At 42.7% G+C, this 17,389-nt stretch overlaps 1 protein-coding gene across 4 annotated transcripts in view; it reads right to left on the minus strand.

The window, feature by feature from the left end:
- The window catches only part of TCEA1 (transcription elongation factor A1), a 29,003-nt gene extending 13,218 nt beyond the window's left edge, over positions 1–15,785 (minus strand). The window contains exons 1-3 of one of the 4 annotated variants that reach the window (XM_061438758.1): positions 15,514–15,785; positions 5,799–5,861; positions 4,217–4,322 (exon numbers count right to left, since the gene is read on the minus strand). In XM_061438758.1, coding sequence (XP_061294742.1) covers positions 4,217–4,322; positions 5,799–5,861; positions 15,514–15,576 — 232 coding nt within the window. In that variant the 5' untranslated portion in view covers positions 15,577–15,785. The remainder of the gene's footprint in view (positions 1–4,216; positions 4,323–5,798; positions 5,862–15,513) is intronic. The other 3 variants (XM_061438757.1, XM_061438756.1, XM_061438759.1) reach the window with 3 other exon arrangements.
- Positions 15,786–17,389: the final 1,604 nt, after the last annotated feature.

Here is a 17,389-nt window from a genome sequence, read left to right on the forward strand (position 1 = left end):
GGCTGCGCGGGCACAGGAGGGCCTAGAGGAGCTATACCACATTGATGGTCAGGAGGGGCGGTGGTGAGGAGATACCCCTTGTCCAAGGTAAGGAGCAGTGGCTGCGCTTTGCTGGAGCAGCCGTGAAGAGATATCCCATGCCCAAGGTAAGAGAAACCCAAGTAAGAGGGTAGGTGTTGCAAGAGGGCAGACACACTGGAACCATACTCACAGAAAACTAGTCAATCTAATCACACTAGAACCACAGCCTTGTCTAACTCAATGAAACTAAGCCATGCCCGTGGGGCAACCCAAGATGGGCGGGTCATGGTGGAGAGATCTGACAGAATGTGGTCCACTGGAGAAGGGAATGGCAAGCCACTTCAGTATTCTTGCCTTGAGAACCCCATGAACAGTATGAAAAGGCAAAATGATAGGATACTGAAAGAGGAACTCCCCAGGTCAGTAGGTGCCCAATATGCTACTGGAGATCAGTGGAGAAATAACTCCAGAAAGAATGAAGGGATGGAGCCAAAGCAAAAAGAATACCCAGCTGTGGATGTGACTGGTGACAGAAGCAAGGTCCGATGCTATAAAGAGCAATATTGCATAGGAACCTGGAATGTCAGGTCCATGAATCAAGGCAAATTGGAAGTGGTCAAACAAGAGATGGCAAGAGTGAATGTCGACATTCTAGGAATCAGCGAACTAAAATGGACTGGAATGGGTGAATTTAACTCAGATGACCATTATATCTACCACTGCGGGCAGGAATCCCTCAGAAGAAATGGAGTAGCCATCATGGTCAACAAAAGAGTCTGAAATGCAGTACTTGGATGCAATCTCAAAAATGACAGAATGATCTCTGTTCGTTTCCAAGGCAAACCATTCAAAATCACAGTAATCCAAGTCTATGCCCCAACCAGTAACACTGCAGAAGCTGAACGGTTCTATGAAGACCTACAAGACCTTTTAGAACTAACACCCAAAAAAGATGTCCTTTTCATTATAGGGGACTGGAATGCAAAAGTAGGAAGTCAAGAAACACCTGGGTAACAGGCAAATTTGGCCTTGGAATATGGAATGAAGCAGGGAAAAGACTAATAGAGTTTTGCCAAGAAAATGCACTGGTCATAACAAACACCCTCTTCCAACAACACAAGAGAAGACTCTATACATGGACATCACCAGATGGTCAACACCGAAATCAGACTGATTATATTCTTTGCAGCCAAAGATGGAGCAGCTCTATACAGTCAGCAAAAACAAGACCAGGAGCTGACTGTGGCTCAGACCATGAACTCCTTATTGCCAAATTCAGACTGAAATTGAAGAAAGTAGGGAAAACCACTAGACCATTCAAGTATGACCTAAATCAAATCCCTTATGATTATACAGTGGAAGTGAGAATAGATTTAAGGGCCTAGATCTGATAGACAGAGTGCCTGATGAACTATGGACTGAGGTTCGTGACACTGTACAGAAGACAGGGATCAAGACCATCCCCATGGAAAAGAAATGCAAAAAAGCAAAACAGCTGTCTGGGGAGGCCTTACAAATAGCTGTGAAAAGAAGAGAAGCGAAAAGCAAAGGAGAAAAGGAAAGATATAAGCATCTGAATGCAGAGTTCCAAAGAATAGCAAGAAGAGATAAGAAAGCCTTCCTCAGCGATCAATGCAAAGAAATAGAGGAAAACAACAGAATGGGATCTCTTGAGATCTAGAGATCTCTTCAAGAAAATTAGAGATACCAAGGGAACATTTCATGCAAAGATGGGCTCGATAAAGGACAGAAATGGTATGGACCTAACAGAAGCAGAAAATATTAAGAAGAGATGGCAAGAATACACAGAAGAACTGTACAAAAAGATCTTCACGACCCAGATAATCATGATGGTGTGATCACTGACCTACAGCCAGACATCCTGGAATGTGAAGTCAAGTGGGCCTTAGAAAGCATCACTATGAACAAAGCTAGTGGAGGTGATGGAATTCCAGTTGAGCTATTTCAAATCCTGAAAGATGATGCTGTGAAAGTGCTGCACTCAATATGCCAGCAAATTTGGAAAACTCAGCAGTGGCCACAGGACTGGAATAGGTCAGTTTTCATTCCAATCCCAAAGAAAAGCAATGCCAAAGAATGCTCAAACTACCGCACAATTGCACTCATCTCACACGCTAGTAAAGTAATACTCAAAATTCTCCAAGCCAGGCTGCAGCAGTACGTGAACCGTGAACTTCCTGATGTACAAGCTGGTTTTAGAAAAGGCAGATGAACCAGAGATCAAATTGCCAACAACCAGTGGATCATGGAAAAAGCAAGAGAGTTCCAGAAAAACATCTATTAGTGCTTTATTGACTATGCCAAAGCCTTTGACTGTGTGGATCACAATAAACTGTGGAAAATTCTGAAAGAGATGGGAATACCAGACCACCTGATCTGCCTCTTGAGAAATTTGTATGCAGGTCAGGAAGCAACAGTTAGAACTGGACATGCAACAACAGACTGGTTCCAAATAGGAAAAGGAGTATGTCAAGGCTGTACATTGTCACCCTGCTTATTTAACTTATATGCAGAGTACACCATGAGAAACGCTGGGCTGGAAGAAGCACAAGCTGGAATCAAGATTGCCGGGAGGAATATCAATCACCTCAGATATGCAGATGACACCACTCTTATGGCAGAAAGTGAAGAGGAACTAAAAAACCTCTTGATGAAAGTGAAACTGGAGAGTGAAAAAGTTGGCTTAAAGCTCAACATTCAGAAAACGAAGATCATGGCATTTGGTCCCATCACTTCATGGGAAATAGATGGGGAAACAGTGGAAACAGTGTCAGACTTTATTTTTTGGGGCTCCAAAATCACTGCAGATGGTGATTGCAGCCATGAAATTTAAAGACGCTTACTCCTTGGAAGGAAAGTTATGACCAACCTAGATAGCATATTGAAAAGCAGAGACATTACTTTGCCAACAAAGGTTCGTCTAGTCAAGGCTATGGTTTTTCCTGTGGTCATGTATGGATGTGAGAGTTGGACTGTGAAGAAGGCTGAGTGCCGAAGAATTGATGCTTTTGAACTGTGGTTTTGGAGAAGACTCTTGAGAGTCCCTTGGACTGCAAGGAGATCCAACCAGTCCATTCTGAAGGAGATCAGCCCTGGGTGTTCTTTGGAAGGAATGACGCTAAAGCTGAAACTCCAGTACTTTGGCCACCTCATGCGAAGAGTTGACTCATTGGAAAAGACTCTGATGCTGGGAGGGATTGGCGGCAGGAGGAGAAGGGGACAACAGAGGATGAGATGGCTGGATGGCATCACTGACTCGACAGACATGAGTCTGGGTGAACTCCGGGAGTTGGTGATGGACAGGGAGGCCTGCTGTGCTGCAATTCATGGGGTTGCAAAGAGTCGGACACGACTGAGCGACTGAACTGAACCAATGTTAAATTTCCTGAATTTCCTGTATTAGGATTACATAAGAAAATAAACTTGTTCTAAGAAAACATATACTTAAGTTTTAAAGAGTAAATAAAGACGAGAGATCCACCTATTCTCAAATAGTTTGGAAAAAATAAAGTGTATGCATCAGGATATACATAAAGATAAAAAGAGAAGAGAGACTATGACAAAAGAAACATGGCAAATATTAAAGATGAATGCCCTAGAAAAATGACACGTGAATTATTTTTATTATTTTTGAAAATTTTCTCTAAGTTAGAAACAGTTTTTTTTCAAAAAGTGGGACACCTTCCCCTCCGGGAAAAATTTTCTTCTTAAAGAGGCAATCCAGGGGAGGAGGGAGGTGAGATGTATGGAGAGTAATGTGGAAACTTACAACACCATATGTAAAATAGATAGCCAATGGGAATTTGCTGTATGACTTGGGGAACTCAAACAGGGGCTCTGTGACAATCTACAAGGGTGGGATGGGGAGGGAGGGGACATGGGTCTACTGATGGCTGATTCTTATTGATGTATGACAGAAATAAAAAAAACTCTGTAAAGCAATTATCCTTCAATTAAAAAATAAAGTGGCAAAAAAAGAAAAAGAGGCAATCCAGTTATAAGTATTAAAAAATCTGACTAGCTTAAAAAGCAGAACCCTCAAGGTCAGACTAAAGCCCCCTTCCAGATTATAAAGTACTGATTTCAAAACACCTATATTCATTAAAAGAAAAAAAAAATTCAACAACTCAATGTTTGAATAAACCAGATCATAAATATATATAAGGGAAGATACCTAATAACTTTTTCCAGGATTTGATGAGGGACTTTGCTAAAGATGTAACTTCTTCATCTGTGCTCTGCTTGCGAATAGCATTCACTGACATTCCAATTCTTGTGGACTGCAAGGCAATGACAAAAAAAAATGTATACAAGCAATTTTATTTCAGGCAATTCGTTGTTTGATTTTCTTGTTTTCCAGATGCCTCTTCATTTTAGAACAGAAAAAACATCAACTGTATGAATTCTTTTAGCAGTAGACTGTAGATTTAAGACACACACATCAAGGGTCTCACCACCGAGATCTGCAGGCATGTTAACTCGCTACTGAAGTGAGGCTGGTCAACTAGTAAGATGAAGTCAGTCTCTCTCACAAGAGAACAGAACAAAGAGTGTGTGTGTACACAAGGCAGGCAGATGCAACCACGGGCTCACACACACACCCACTTTGCTTCTTCACATTCTCCTGCACAGATTACTATGTACATCACGTGCTGCACCTTATAAGGAGGACACCTAAACAAATACTACCGTCCACACAAGGTTAAACACCAGCACATGATCACAGATACTAAAAATGGACTTCACAGAATACAGACAACTTAACTTGTGGACATACGTGCTCAGGGGCGTGCTGGGAGCGCCCATATTCATCAACTGTCCCAAGATCCTTTAAAATCGAGATCATCATCCCTATTTTTAAAGATAAAGAGACTGGAAGTGTCAATAAATAACCTGGCCAGCATCACACCATTACTAAATGGCAAAACTGGGATTTTAATCCAGGTCTGTTGCCTCCAAAATCCATGCTCTTTTCCCACACATCAACTGTCTTCAAACTGCTCAGAGAACATAAAGGCTCTGATGGCCAATTATGGATGATAGATAAAAAATGGTGACTTAATTAGTAAATTTAGGTTGTCAGTAGACAATCTCTCTAAATATGGTTATGGAAGAAATAAAAGGAATTGTTAGTGAGATACAAAAGGGAGCCCTGCTATAAACTTCAAAGCTGAGAAATAAACGGATCCTTAAGATTTCCTTTTAAATTATTCAATGTACTCAACAAAGAGATTTGGGGCATCTGTTGAAGAATCTAGAATATGTATCTGACTGGACTGCCCTGTGTTCTCTCTCGGAGAGTGGAGCACAGCAGAGGAAGTTTCCACAGCAGACACACACAGGGGACTCACCACTCTAAAACCCCAAGGTGGTTTGAGATCAGCATGTGGGGGACGTTTTTCCCACAGAAAGTGGTTTCTTTCTTGTAGAAGATAGTATGTTCTAAGAACTTTTCTCAGTGAAGAAAAACTGTTAGAACTTTAGAATGCTTTAGAACTTGTCTAAAGCACTGCCTTCTCAGCCGGTGGGGCATGCACTTGAATGCAGAAAACCTTTCAAAAGCAGGCAACATTTTTCTATGATGGTAACAAAGTAGATTAATAATTTATGTTACCATCTTTAAAAAAAAAACAAAAACAAGTTAATAATGTTTTACACTACAAGAGGAAAATACAAAAAACTTATATTGGTATTGAAGATGTTTCAGTATTTTATGACAATTACCTATTCAAAAATTATGACATGTTAGCACATACCTGTAATAGTTCCAGGGTCATGGGAATATTCTTAAGCTCCTTCAGTAAATCCAATGCTCCAGCCTATAAAATAAAATAATTTCAAACTAAATTCTCCAGAGAGTAAAGCAAAGAGTAACCAGAGATTTAAATGTATATTTTCCTATCCACAATTCACTGAGAGTCATTTATTCATGTGAGGAGAATGGTATATAGAGATACAGATACATAGATGAAAGAGGAAAAAAAGAAAGAGCAAAGAGTTTTCCAAACAGGCTGCAACTCACTAGAGGATCATAAAATCCATTTATTGGGTTATAACCAGCACCTATGTGTTGTCGTGTGAAAGTTTACTTTCAGTAGTATTTGTGTGTCCCAACTTGAAATGTGCAATGTTTCTCACTGTGGTGGTACAATACCCCCAGACTTCCATGCAGGGCAATTAGCTATGGAAGCAGGAGTGGGAGAGTGGTGGTGGTGGGGGCACCGCTTCTCTAGAATTCTCACCATGCCTCTGCACCTCACAGCTCAGACTCAAGGACACTGCTGTCTACCTGGTTCTTGCATGGTAAGAAGCAAATTCTGAAAGGAAATCCAGAAGTGAGGTCTCCGTTAAGCTCGCAGGCCCATCTTCTGCCAAGGCTCTGATTCCCATCGAGAATCAAAGGCTTCCACGCAGCTGATGATGATGAGACTTAGCACTGCAGCTAAGGGGGCTGGAATTACATGAGAAGCAACAGTGCCACCTACAGCTTGTGGCCAATGTTCCAACATGATACTCATTCAACTGACCACATTTCAGTTCAGTTCTGTTCAGTTCATCTTAATACATTCAACTTAATTAATCATATATCATTTAGTCTAACAGTGACTTAATGTACTATATTTGGACAGATTATTACTCTACACACCACTAATTAAAAAACTATTAAACTATCATAAACTTTTCTTATCACTTCTTTTTACTTTTGCAGTTCCTTTAGACTTGGAATTTTTGTCATATTACCTTTTACATATAGAAAAGTGTAATCAAAACTGGCTAAAGTGGTGGTTCTAAAACTATTTTTCAGAGTCTAACACTTATGAATTGCCTATTGACTCAGATTCCATAATATCTGATTTTAGCCCACAAAAAGCTGTGTCAAAACACTAGTAACACAACATTTCACAAAACAATCTATAAAAGAGCTCTGAGCTCTGAGCCATCAGCTCTCTGCAGGCACCAGGGTGGGCTCTGGGTGTGTAAGCCTGCTGCCTTTACCCCACTGCTCTTCTCCCACTGGTTTCTTGCGGGGCCAAGAGCACCCCACTACTCTCAGATTTCCTTCCAAGTCATTGACACCTGCTCCACAATGTTGATGCTGGGCTGGATGTTCTGTCTGTGAAAGTACATCTCAACATCCATCTGGCCAGCAACATGTGTAACTCATTCTGCTTTCTGAAATGTTAAAATATGAAAACTAGGCACTCCATGAACCAGTGAAACACACCACACCCTAGGAAAACAGAAAGCCCAGAGCATGGAACAAGCATGGAACCTCATGGTATCACTGTATTTCTTAAGTTTAAAATCAAGCAAAGGTTTCTAGCCAGATAATTCTTCCATTTAAAGTTGACAGATGTGGCCCTGAAGAATAAAACAGTATTAAATTTTCTTCTGGCAACAGATGCATCCTTTTAATTTAACCCAGAACCTCCTAGCTAAAAACAAGTTCAATAGAAATTATCAAATAGGTCATTATAAAGGATTTTAAGGATCCACCTCTTAGAGATTCCTCCTGATCATAAATTCTATAATTTATTTTTATTTAGAGACAACTAAAAATAGTAAAACATTAGAGTTGTTAAAAAATAAAACACTGACTTCAAATTTATTGTTAATCAAGAATTTTTACGTGCATGCCATTTTTGTGAGCAAGTGTCTTCAATCCTGTATCTGCAAATCCCCAAACCAAAATCCTTTAAAAACCAAAAGATTTCCCATAGATTTTCAATAAACTCATTTGGCAGTAACATCTAATCTCAACAAATGTACACAGCTATTTAGTCCTATTTATCCTACTTAATGTGTGAATGTTACATTTCACTATAGAAATGCCAATGTCTGATTACCGGGAACTGCCCAGCTCCCATTGACGATACTATGAAATATGTGATGTTTGTACTATACCAATATCTTTATAAACCTGGAAAATTTGGAATTCTCAAATATGTTAAAGACTCTGAAGGTTTTGATTACAAGACTGTTTGCCTGTATCCTTATCTACCGGAGATATTTTTCTTCTACTCACATCTCTGTGGTCTTTTTGAACAATTTCTGACCTAAGATCAATTAAAAGTGAAGATAATCACAATTCTAAGAGTCCCTTAAAAAGCAGGGTCTCTTACATAAAGCTGGGTTGCATATAAAGTTGACTCTTCTAACACATCAGCAATGTGGCTTAAGGTCTAAGCTGTTTTTCAAGCAGAAGGAAGCAACAGATTTGCATTAATTTCATCACACTCTCCTTTTTCACTCGGATCTCTTTGGTGAGACTGGGGTTAGAGATATAGGCTATGGAAGGAAGGAAAAGTTAAATAACACTTATCGGATAAAAGTAAGACCTTTCTCAGAATTACAGTGTGTTCTAACGAAATAAGATGTGTATTTCAATCAAGGTTCTTTAGGAAATAAACAACTATTAATATGATGATCTGGGTGGATGAAAAGGGCAAAAAAGAGACGATCATATGTTAATTCAGTGACAAAAACTTTTTTGAGGGTTACCATGTGCCAAGCGCTGCATACAGTATCTCATTTCTTCTTTACAAGGAACCCTGTGGAAGCAGGAATCCTATTATCCCCATTTTACAGATGAGGAAATTAAAGCCCAGAAAAGTTAAGAAACTTGCACAAGGTCACATGATTTACTAACCAGAAAAAGTGAGATTTACCCCGTTCTGTCAAATGACATGCTCACCCTTAACAAACACCCATCTACACCACATGCCAAGCTCTCTGCTGTGCTGAGGACACAGCAATGGGCAAAACAGAAACCCTTTTTGACCTCAGGAAATCCAAAAATAAGCAGAAATCTTTGAGCCTCCACTTCAAACCTTCAATTAAACAAGAAAAAAAAAACAAAACCCTGAATTCAGAGAAGGTAAGTAATTTGCCCGAGGCGATACTGATGGGTACTGAAAAGGGACAAGAGCCCACTTTCCTGGCCTACGTCATTGCTCTGTCCATTCTATAGCCCCACCCTTGGGGCAGTTCTGCTCTGTGTGAGCTCCAGCAAACAGCACTACTAAACAGTCCCTAATCATCACCTGCCTCTAAAGGTCAAGTCTATTTGATTGCAGCATCTCCTACAGACAATGATGCAAGAGAAAGAAAGAGTCTGCCTCAACTTCAAGAGTCAAATTTAGTTCACAGTACTGGCTAAAAGATAAACAGCTACAGACTACTTTATTACAGCCCTGGTACTACTACCTGTCATCAGAGAGAAGTGCTTTATAAAATATGGTATGATGAGAACCCAGTACATTCAAGACTGTACAGGATCCAAACAGCCTTCTGTTCAAGGAAGAGGGAAGAAGCAACACAGAACACAAAGAGCACACATGTATATGGTAGATCTAGATTAAAATCCAGGCTCTGTCAATTCCTAATTGTCAGATCTTGGGCATGTTACTTTGCTTTTTCAAGCTTCAGCTTCTTCATGTGTAGATGAGCATATTACACTAAACTTTAGTTAGGATGATCAAATGAGGTAATAGAACACCTAAGAAGTATCAAATTACAGTGCCTGACATATAAGAGATGGTTGGTAAGATACAAAATTTATACATAAATTCAACTTTATAAAAATTAAAAGCTTTGGGGGATTCCCTGGTGGTTCAATGGTTAAGATTCAGTGCTTTCATGGAGTGGCCTGGGTTCAGTCCTTGGTTGGGTAATTAAGATCCTGCAAGTCACACAGTGTAGGCAGAAAAACAAAAGGTTTTATCTTTCAGAAGACACTATTAAGAGAGTGAAACAACAGCCCACAAAATGAGAGACAATATATGCAAACCCTATCTCTGATAAGGGTCTAGTATTCAGAATATAATGGAGAAGGCAGTGGCACCCCACTCCAGTACTCTTGCCTGGAAAATCCCATGGGTGGAGGAGCCTGGTGGGCTGCAGTCCATGGGGTTGAGAAGAGTCGGACATGACTGAGAGACTTCACTTTCACTTTCCACTTTCATGCATTGGAGAAGGAAATGGCAACCTACTCCAGTGTTCTTGCCTGGAAAATCCCAGGGACAGGGGAGCCTGGTGGGCTGCCATCTATGGGGTCACACAGAGTCACACACGACTGAAGTGACTTAGCAGCAGCAGCAGCATTCAGAATATAAAGAACTCTCACAACTTAGTAATACAAGTATTCAATCAAAAAAATGGGTAAAGGATCTGAACAGACATTTCTCCAATATGCAGTGCACCAAGTACTGAAAAATGTTCATCATTAGTCATCAGAAAAATGCAAATCACCACAATGAGATACCACTTTATACTCACTACAAAGGCTATAATCAAAAAGCCATAATAACAAGTACTGATGAAGATGTGGTGAAATTTGAACCCTCATGCTACTGGTGAGAATGTAGAATAATAGTTCAACTTTGGAAAACCATCTGGCAGTTCCTCCAAAGGCTACACAGACACAGTTACCAGATGATCTGGCAGTTCTACTCCTACAGAAATGCATATACCTGACAGAAATGAAAATATATGTCCACACCAAGACTTGATCAAGAATGTTCTTAGATTATTCATGATAGTAAAAAAGTGGAAAATGCCCAAATGTCCATCAAACGATAAGTAAATAAACAAAATGTGATATATCCATCAGAATAAAGGGATGCTATTCAATACAAAGGAACATAGTATTGACATGCTGTTACACAGACGAACTTGGAAAACACCAAGCGAAAGAAATAAAAGGCCACTTATTGTATGATTCCATTTACACGAAAAGTTCAGAATAAGCAAATCAAGAGAGAAAGAACGTAGATTAGTGGTTGGGGGGAGATATGGTGACTATGTAAGGGGCTATTTAATCGATAGTTTCCATCCGGAGTGATGAAAATGTTCTAAAATTAGATAGTGGTGATAGTTGTACAAATCTGAGAATATATTAAAAACCACTGAACTGTATACTTTAAAGGGTGAACTGTATTGTACAGCTATATAAAGCTGTTATAAAAGATTGTGTTCAGTTCAGTCGCTCAGTCGTGTCCGACTCTTTGCGACCCCATGAATCGCAGCACAAAGATTGTGTAGTCATTCTAAATTCGGATTTATGCTAATTAATCTAACCCTGATATGGAAACCACAGTTTTTTTTTTTCCCCAACCCAGGTAAGATTAAGACTTAGAAATGTACATATTTCAGGTATCCCTGCACCTAGGAGATTCTAACATCTAATTTCAATTTCTCTCTTTGCAATTTAATTCTACTCAGCCCTGAGCCTTCAGTGAAGAAAAAAATAAACAAATCTCAACATCACTCATTAAATGTGTCCACAAACTTGAAAATTCTAAGTTCTCACTTGATTCCTCTAAGTCTAATGTTACAAATCCTTTACAAAGATAAAAAGATTTTTTTCAGTTCAGTTCAGTTGCTCAGTCATGTCCTACTCTTTGAGACCCTGTGGACTGCAGCATGCTGGGCCTCCCTGTCCATCACCAACTCCCAGAGTCTACCCAAACCCATGTCCATTGAGTCAGTGATGCCATCCAACCATCTCATCCTGTTGTCCCTTCTTCTCCCACCTTCAATTTTTCCCAGCATCAGGGTCTTTTCCAATGAGTCAGCTCTTCGCATCAGGTGGCCAAAGTATTCCAGTTTTAGTTTCAGCATCAGTCCTTCATATTCTAGGCACTGCCAAGAGTTTTATATTCATCTAATCTTTACTAAATTGTATCCAATTTACTACCAAAAAAACATTTCAGACCCTAACAGCTAAAGTTCAGAAGAGTCAGAATTTGAACCAAGATTAGGAGACAGACTTGCTTACTGACATTTAGTAAAAATGGCAAGAAAAAGAAAATCTATGTAAAAAACTGCTAATATCTGAAAATTTAGAACTAATTCACGTGATTCATCATGGCCTCCAGGTGCGCCCTGTTTAAGATCAAGTGCACAGACAGGGCAACATTCTGGGCAGCACCAGGGTCAGGATATTGTGGGTATATTTAGAGAAACCTGTCTGCCCCACAACAGCAACACCCTGGTTGCCCAATGTACCCAGACAAGGTTCAAGACCCAGATCTTCTAGAGAGATGCTTGGAGGGGTAGATGCTTGAACAGAGTGGTACTGGCTTTGACGAAAAACAGATTCAGATTCATATCTTCATTTGGCCACTCGGTAGCTATTAGACTTGAGAATTCACTCAAGAGCCTAAATATTTCCTCATTTTTATTTTTTTTAAATATATTTTTATTTATTTATTTTTTGGCTGAACTGCATGGCATGTAGGATCTTAGATCCCTCAAAGGGATCAAACTCATGGAGTCTTAGCCACTGAACCGACAGGGAAGCCCAATTTCCTCATTTTTAGACTAGAGATTAAGGCTTAGCCTAATAAACTGTCTAAGGAATAAATCAGATAAGGTAGGTACTGAGAAGAATTCCTAGCTCAGAGTAATAGCTCAATAAATGGAAGCTGTTTTTATTATTACTTAAAAGTGACACCTATGATTTGTACTTATGATAGTAAAGCACTATCTAACAATGGCACTTAAACTTCAATTCAGAGGACAACTATTATTTTTTCAGCAAAGTTCACTTTTTCATAGTATAAAAACAATATAAAAAATAGCTTGTAGAGAAAATCTGGAAGCCACACACACGAAAAAGAGAAACAAATCTATCATAATACTACAATTCCCCAGAACAGCTTCTGTTAAATTACTGAACAACTTAAAAAGCTTTCATGGGCTGCTGGTGGGCCGGGAGGGAGAGTCATTTATACCGTTTCCCTTTCTCTATTTCATCTGCCTATCTGAATTTCTGTAACACAGACAGGAAAAGAGAGAAGGAAAAAAGTAAAAGAGCCAGTCAATTTTACCTTTCTTTGGCGGGGAGCTGGGGGCGGGGGGAAGCAAGCTTTTATATTGGTAAAGTTTTGTACTACTAGAAAAATAGAAGATTTGAGAAGAAAAATGAGACGAGGCTTATTTGTGGTACTTCTCATTCTCCTGTTGACGCATTATGTCTTTATAATTTGAGAACTGCAGATAAGCATAAACTCGTCTTCTCAATACTTGCTCACTAGGAAATTCCTCATTTTTAGGAAACATTTATTACAAGGAAACAAACACAAGCATCACTAGATGATTAAAGGATACATTATAGCCCAAGTTAGAGAAAAAAATTATCTAACTAACAGCCTTTTCCCCTAGGTTACGCTTCTATTGTGGGAGTCTAGCGTTCCCTATTTGAAGGACTGATGCTGAAGCTGAAAGTCCCATACTTTGGCCACCTGATGCGAAGAGCTGACTCATTGGAAAAGACCATGATGCTGGGAGGGATTGGGGGCAGGAGGAGAAGGGGACGACAGAGGATGAGATGGCTGGATGGCATCACCGACTCGATGGATGTGAGTCTGAGTGAACTCTGGGAGTTGGTGATGGACAGGGAGGCCTGGCGTGCTGCGATTCATGGGGTTGCAAAGAGTCGGACATGACTGAGCAACTGAACTGAACTGAGGGTTCCCTAGACAGAGAAAAAAACTTGCCAATTTAAGCAAAATAACAGAAATGTTCAGCCAATGAAATATCCAGAATTCATCACTTGCATCAGGCAATGAATGGCCTGTATCAACAGAAAAAACAAATAGCAAAAGCAACTGTCTAGAACAGAAAACAAACAGGAAATACTTTAAAAGTCCAAAATTGCAAATGCAGATTAACAGGCTATGAAATCACATGCTAGGCAATGCACCTGTGAAAGGAAAAGAGGAAGAGACTAAGTTTGAAGCCTGAAGAATTCGGTGTTTAAGGTTGCTTCCTGCTTTGGCATGCAGACTAGCAGAACACTCAGCTCCTGGCTTAATCCGGTGGACACTTCATGGAAGCTGGGGAACTACTTGACCTGACTTGGTTTCTTACTCTGTAAAATGGATGCAGCACAGCAGTGTCTGGAGTCCCAAAATGCCGCTGCACAGATGCTTTGTAAAGTGCTTTCTCTAAAGTGCGATACAAACCAGAGCACCCCTTTCCTCTCTCCAGTTAGTTTGAGAATTCAGTTTAGCTGAAAAAAAGACGGCTTTGCAGTGAAGGACAGGGAAGCCTGGCATGCTGAAGTCCATGGGATTGCAAAGAGCAGACACGACTGAGCGACTGAACAACAGACAGCTCTGAAGCAAGGGACTGAACGTGGCAGAGGCAGGTTGGACAGAAATGCAGAAACTGGGACATCTCATACAAACCACAAGAGAACACATCCACATAAGCATGTTATCAGTGACAGAAAACGCTGCTGGCATCAACAGTAAAGCGCCCAGAGAGGCCCAGCCACGACACTTGTGCAAACCCGCCAAGCAGCACACTCTCGTCAGGGTGTGTGCCTTAGACACAGCCCTTCTATACTCTACTGCCTAAGAAGATCCACTTAAAAAAAAGTTTAGCAGCTTGCCAAACACACTGGCATCGTTTACCTTTTTAATTGCTAAACAAACATGGAGGACAGTTGAGATAATCCAGGGCATGTTTAGCCCTTTTCAAAAAAAAAAAAAATGATCCTGGAATTTCACGTTTTGCTTTATCAGCTTTGTGTCTAAAACAGATGACAAACCGCTGTTCTAAGTTTTCTCGTTTTTAGCCAACGAGCCCGGAAAACGAGAACGGATTTTTTCAAACGGCGAGGGTTGTCTGTACTCTTGGGCTAAGCCAGCGAGGCTCGGCCACGGTCAAGTTTATAGTGAAAACGCCTCGATGAAGTTCAACCGGCTGCACCGGCCCCAGGGGCCTCGGCGCTCAGAGCGGGCCCTCGGCCGCGGGATGGAGCCCCCCACCCCCGAAATCCTGTGCCCGGGATGTGGGACAGGGCACCCTCCGCTACCAGAACCCTCTGCCAAGAACACGGGATAGGACTCCTGCCCCGGGACCCCCTCCCCGGGACGTGGGACAGGACACCCCCCAGGACCCCACCCAGGGCCCCTTCCCCGCGATGCGGGACAGGACACCCCTCCCAAGACCCCTCTCAAGGACGCGGGATAGGACTCCCGTCCCGTGACCCCCTCCCCAAGATGTAGGACAGGAAAACCCCACTCCACCAGAACCCTCTCCCAAGAACGTGGGATAGGACTCCCGCCGCGGGACCCCTCCCCAGGATGCGGGACAAGACACCTCCCCAGGATCCCCCTCTCCGTGATGCGGGACACGACACCGCTCCCAAGACCCCTTCCCAAGGACGCAGGTTAGGACTCCCGCCCCGGGACCCCCTCCCCGCGACGTGGGACAGAACTCGCCCCCCAGGCCTCCCCTACCAAGGACGCGGGACAGGACCCCTCCCCCGGGACTTTCTCCCCAGGACGCGGGCCAGGACTCCCTTGCGGGTCCCCGCCCCAGGACGAGGCCTCGCCGGCGTCGCACAGGGAGGGCGGGCGACGCGGGCCGCGAGCCCCACCAGGCCGCCGGGCTCCCGCGTCCGGTCCCCGCCCGCCGCCCGGCCTCGCTCCGGCCCGCGCCGCCCGCCGCGCTCACCGCGTTCTTCTTCTGCACCATCTTGTCCATCTTCTTGGCAATGCGGATCACCTCGTCCTCCATGGCTCCGGCGGGCCTGCCCCGCTCCCGGCCGTGTGGGACGGGAAGTGCGCGAAGCTGGCGGGCGGCGGGCCAGCCCAGGCGTCTGCTAGGCGCCTCAGCAGGCCGTGCCCAGGCGCTTCCTCACCGACCGAGCCCGCGGCGGCGGCGGCGGCGGCGGCGGCGGCGGTGGGCAGAGGCGGTGGCGCTCCTCCCCCGCAGGCAGAGCCAATCGAGTGGCGCGCGCCGAGCAGGCGTCACCAATCGACAGAGACCAGCTGGGCTACAGGCCCGCCAGGCTGCAAGTCTTCGCCGGCTGTCGTGAAAGTGGGCGGGCTGCGCCGCCAGGCTTCGCGCGCGCGCCCTGCGGCCCCGCCCCATCCCTTCCCACCGCGGTCCCCTGGTGCCTGGCACGCCAGGTCTGCTGGTCTCCCGTCCACTAGCCGTGGCGCCCGCAGAGACCCCCCCACCCCGCCCGGGGTCCCCCAGCCCCGGCGGCTTTGGAGGATGGAACGTGGTGAGAACCCCAGCATTTTCCCCGCCGTCGACCGCTGCCTGGAAATTGGATTCTCCATCCCCCTCAATAGATCGTTGTATCATAAGGATGTGGCCGTTGTAAGAGTTTACTCTTTGAAGTCGTTTGTAAACGCCGTGAGGACGGGGACCCAATCTTGTTTGTTTCCTGACTCGGAATGTTGGACGTTGTACCTTGAATATAGTAGAATAATCGTTGACAGTAACGTTCTCATCAAGGAAATTGATGAAGGCGTCTCACCTGCTCTGAAGATAAGTGAGGAAGTTGAAATGTAAAAAGTTATGACTAACAACCCAAAACCGAGGTAGAAAATCGAAATAATCAATACTGGAGAGTGTAGGCTCCTTCCGTAGATCTTTGCGCAGTTAATACCCTGGACTACCATCTCGTGCAGTTTGCAGACATAGCCCACACCCAATTTAACCATCACTAATCAAAACTCACCACATAAAAGTTTCCTCTATACTAGGATGTCAGGTATTGTTCTAGCTCAGGTTTTTGGGCGAAAGAGTAATTTGAACCATGCCCCTTTCTCTTTATTTCATTTTAGTTTTAAAATTATCTTTTCATCATTGATTCCTACTTAGGTATACACCTAGGTATTCTTTCTTCTTTGGGGCAATGGTAAATAGTATTGTATTTTTAATTTTGGTTTTCACATGTTCCTTGCTCGTTCCTTGACTTATAGGTCATTTTTAACTGTTTCAGCTCCCAAGTTAGTTAGATTCATGCAGCCATTGCTTGTTGAGTTACCCAGATGTTTATCACTCTGCCCATTCTTTGCATCTCTCCTTTCCTCTAATTCATTTTTTTCTTCTGAAAGAACATGGTTCTTTCAGTGTTCTTTTTTCTCATAAACTTTCTGTATCAAAGTGGTTTTCTTTTGCCCTCACTTCAAAATGAGTTCACCTCTAAGTTTATCAGTTATTCTTTCTCTTCCACTTTTACGTTATTCCTTTATCCTCTGACCTCTGGTGGTGTTTTTGTTAAGTGTGATGTGCAGCTCTTCAAGTAGGCTCTGTTTGCTGTTAAGATCTTTTTCTAAAAAAAAAAGGAACCTTTTTCTATGGTATTCAGTTTTGCTCCTCACCATGAAATGTCTCTTTAGAGACTTTGGGGTTTTTTTTAATTCATTTTTTTTCTTTTTTCGCTCCATTGGGTCTTGGTTGTGGCACTCAGTCAGGCCGCGTGTCATGTGGGATCTCAGCTCCCTGCCCAGGGATGGAACCCACATCCCCTGCATTGAAAGGTGGATTCTTAACCACTGGACCACAAGGGAAGACCCTAGAGCCTTAGTTTTGT

This window comes from Bos javanicus, chromosome 14 (assembly GCF_032452875.1).
Source record: "Bos javanicus breed banteng chromosome 14, ARS-OSU_banteng_1.0, whole genome shotgun sequence".
In the NCBI taxonomy this organism is placed as follows: domain Eukaryota; kingdom Metazoa; phylum Chordata; class Mammalia; order Artiodactyla; family Bovidae; genus Bos; species Bos javanicus.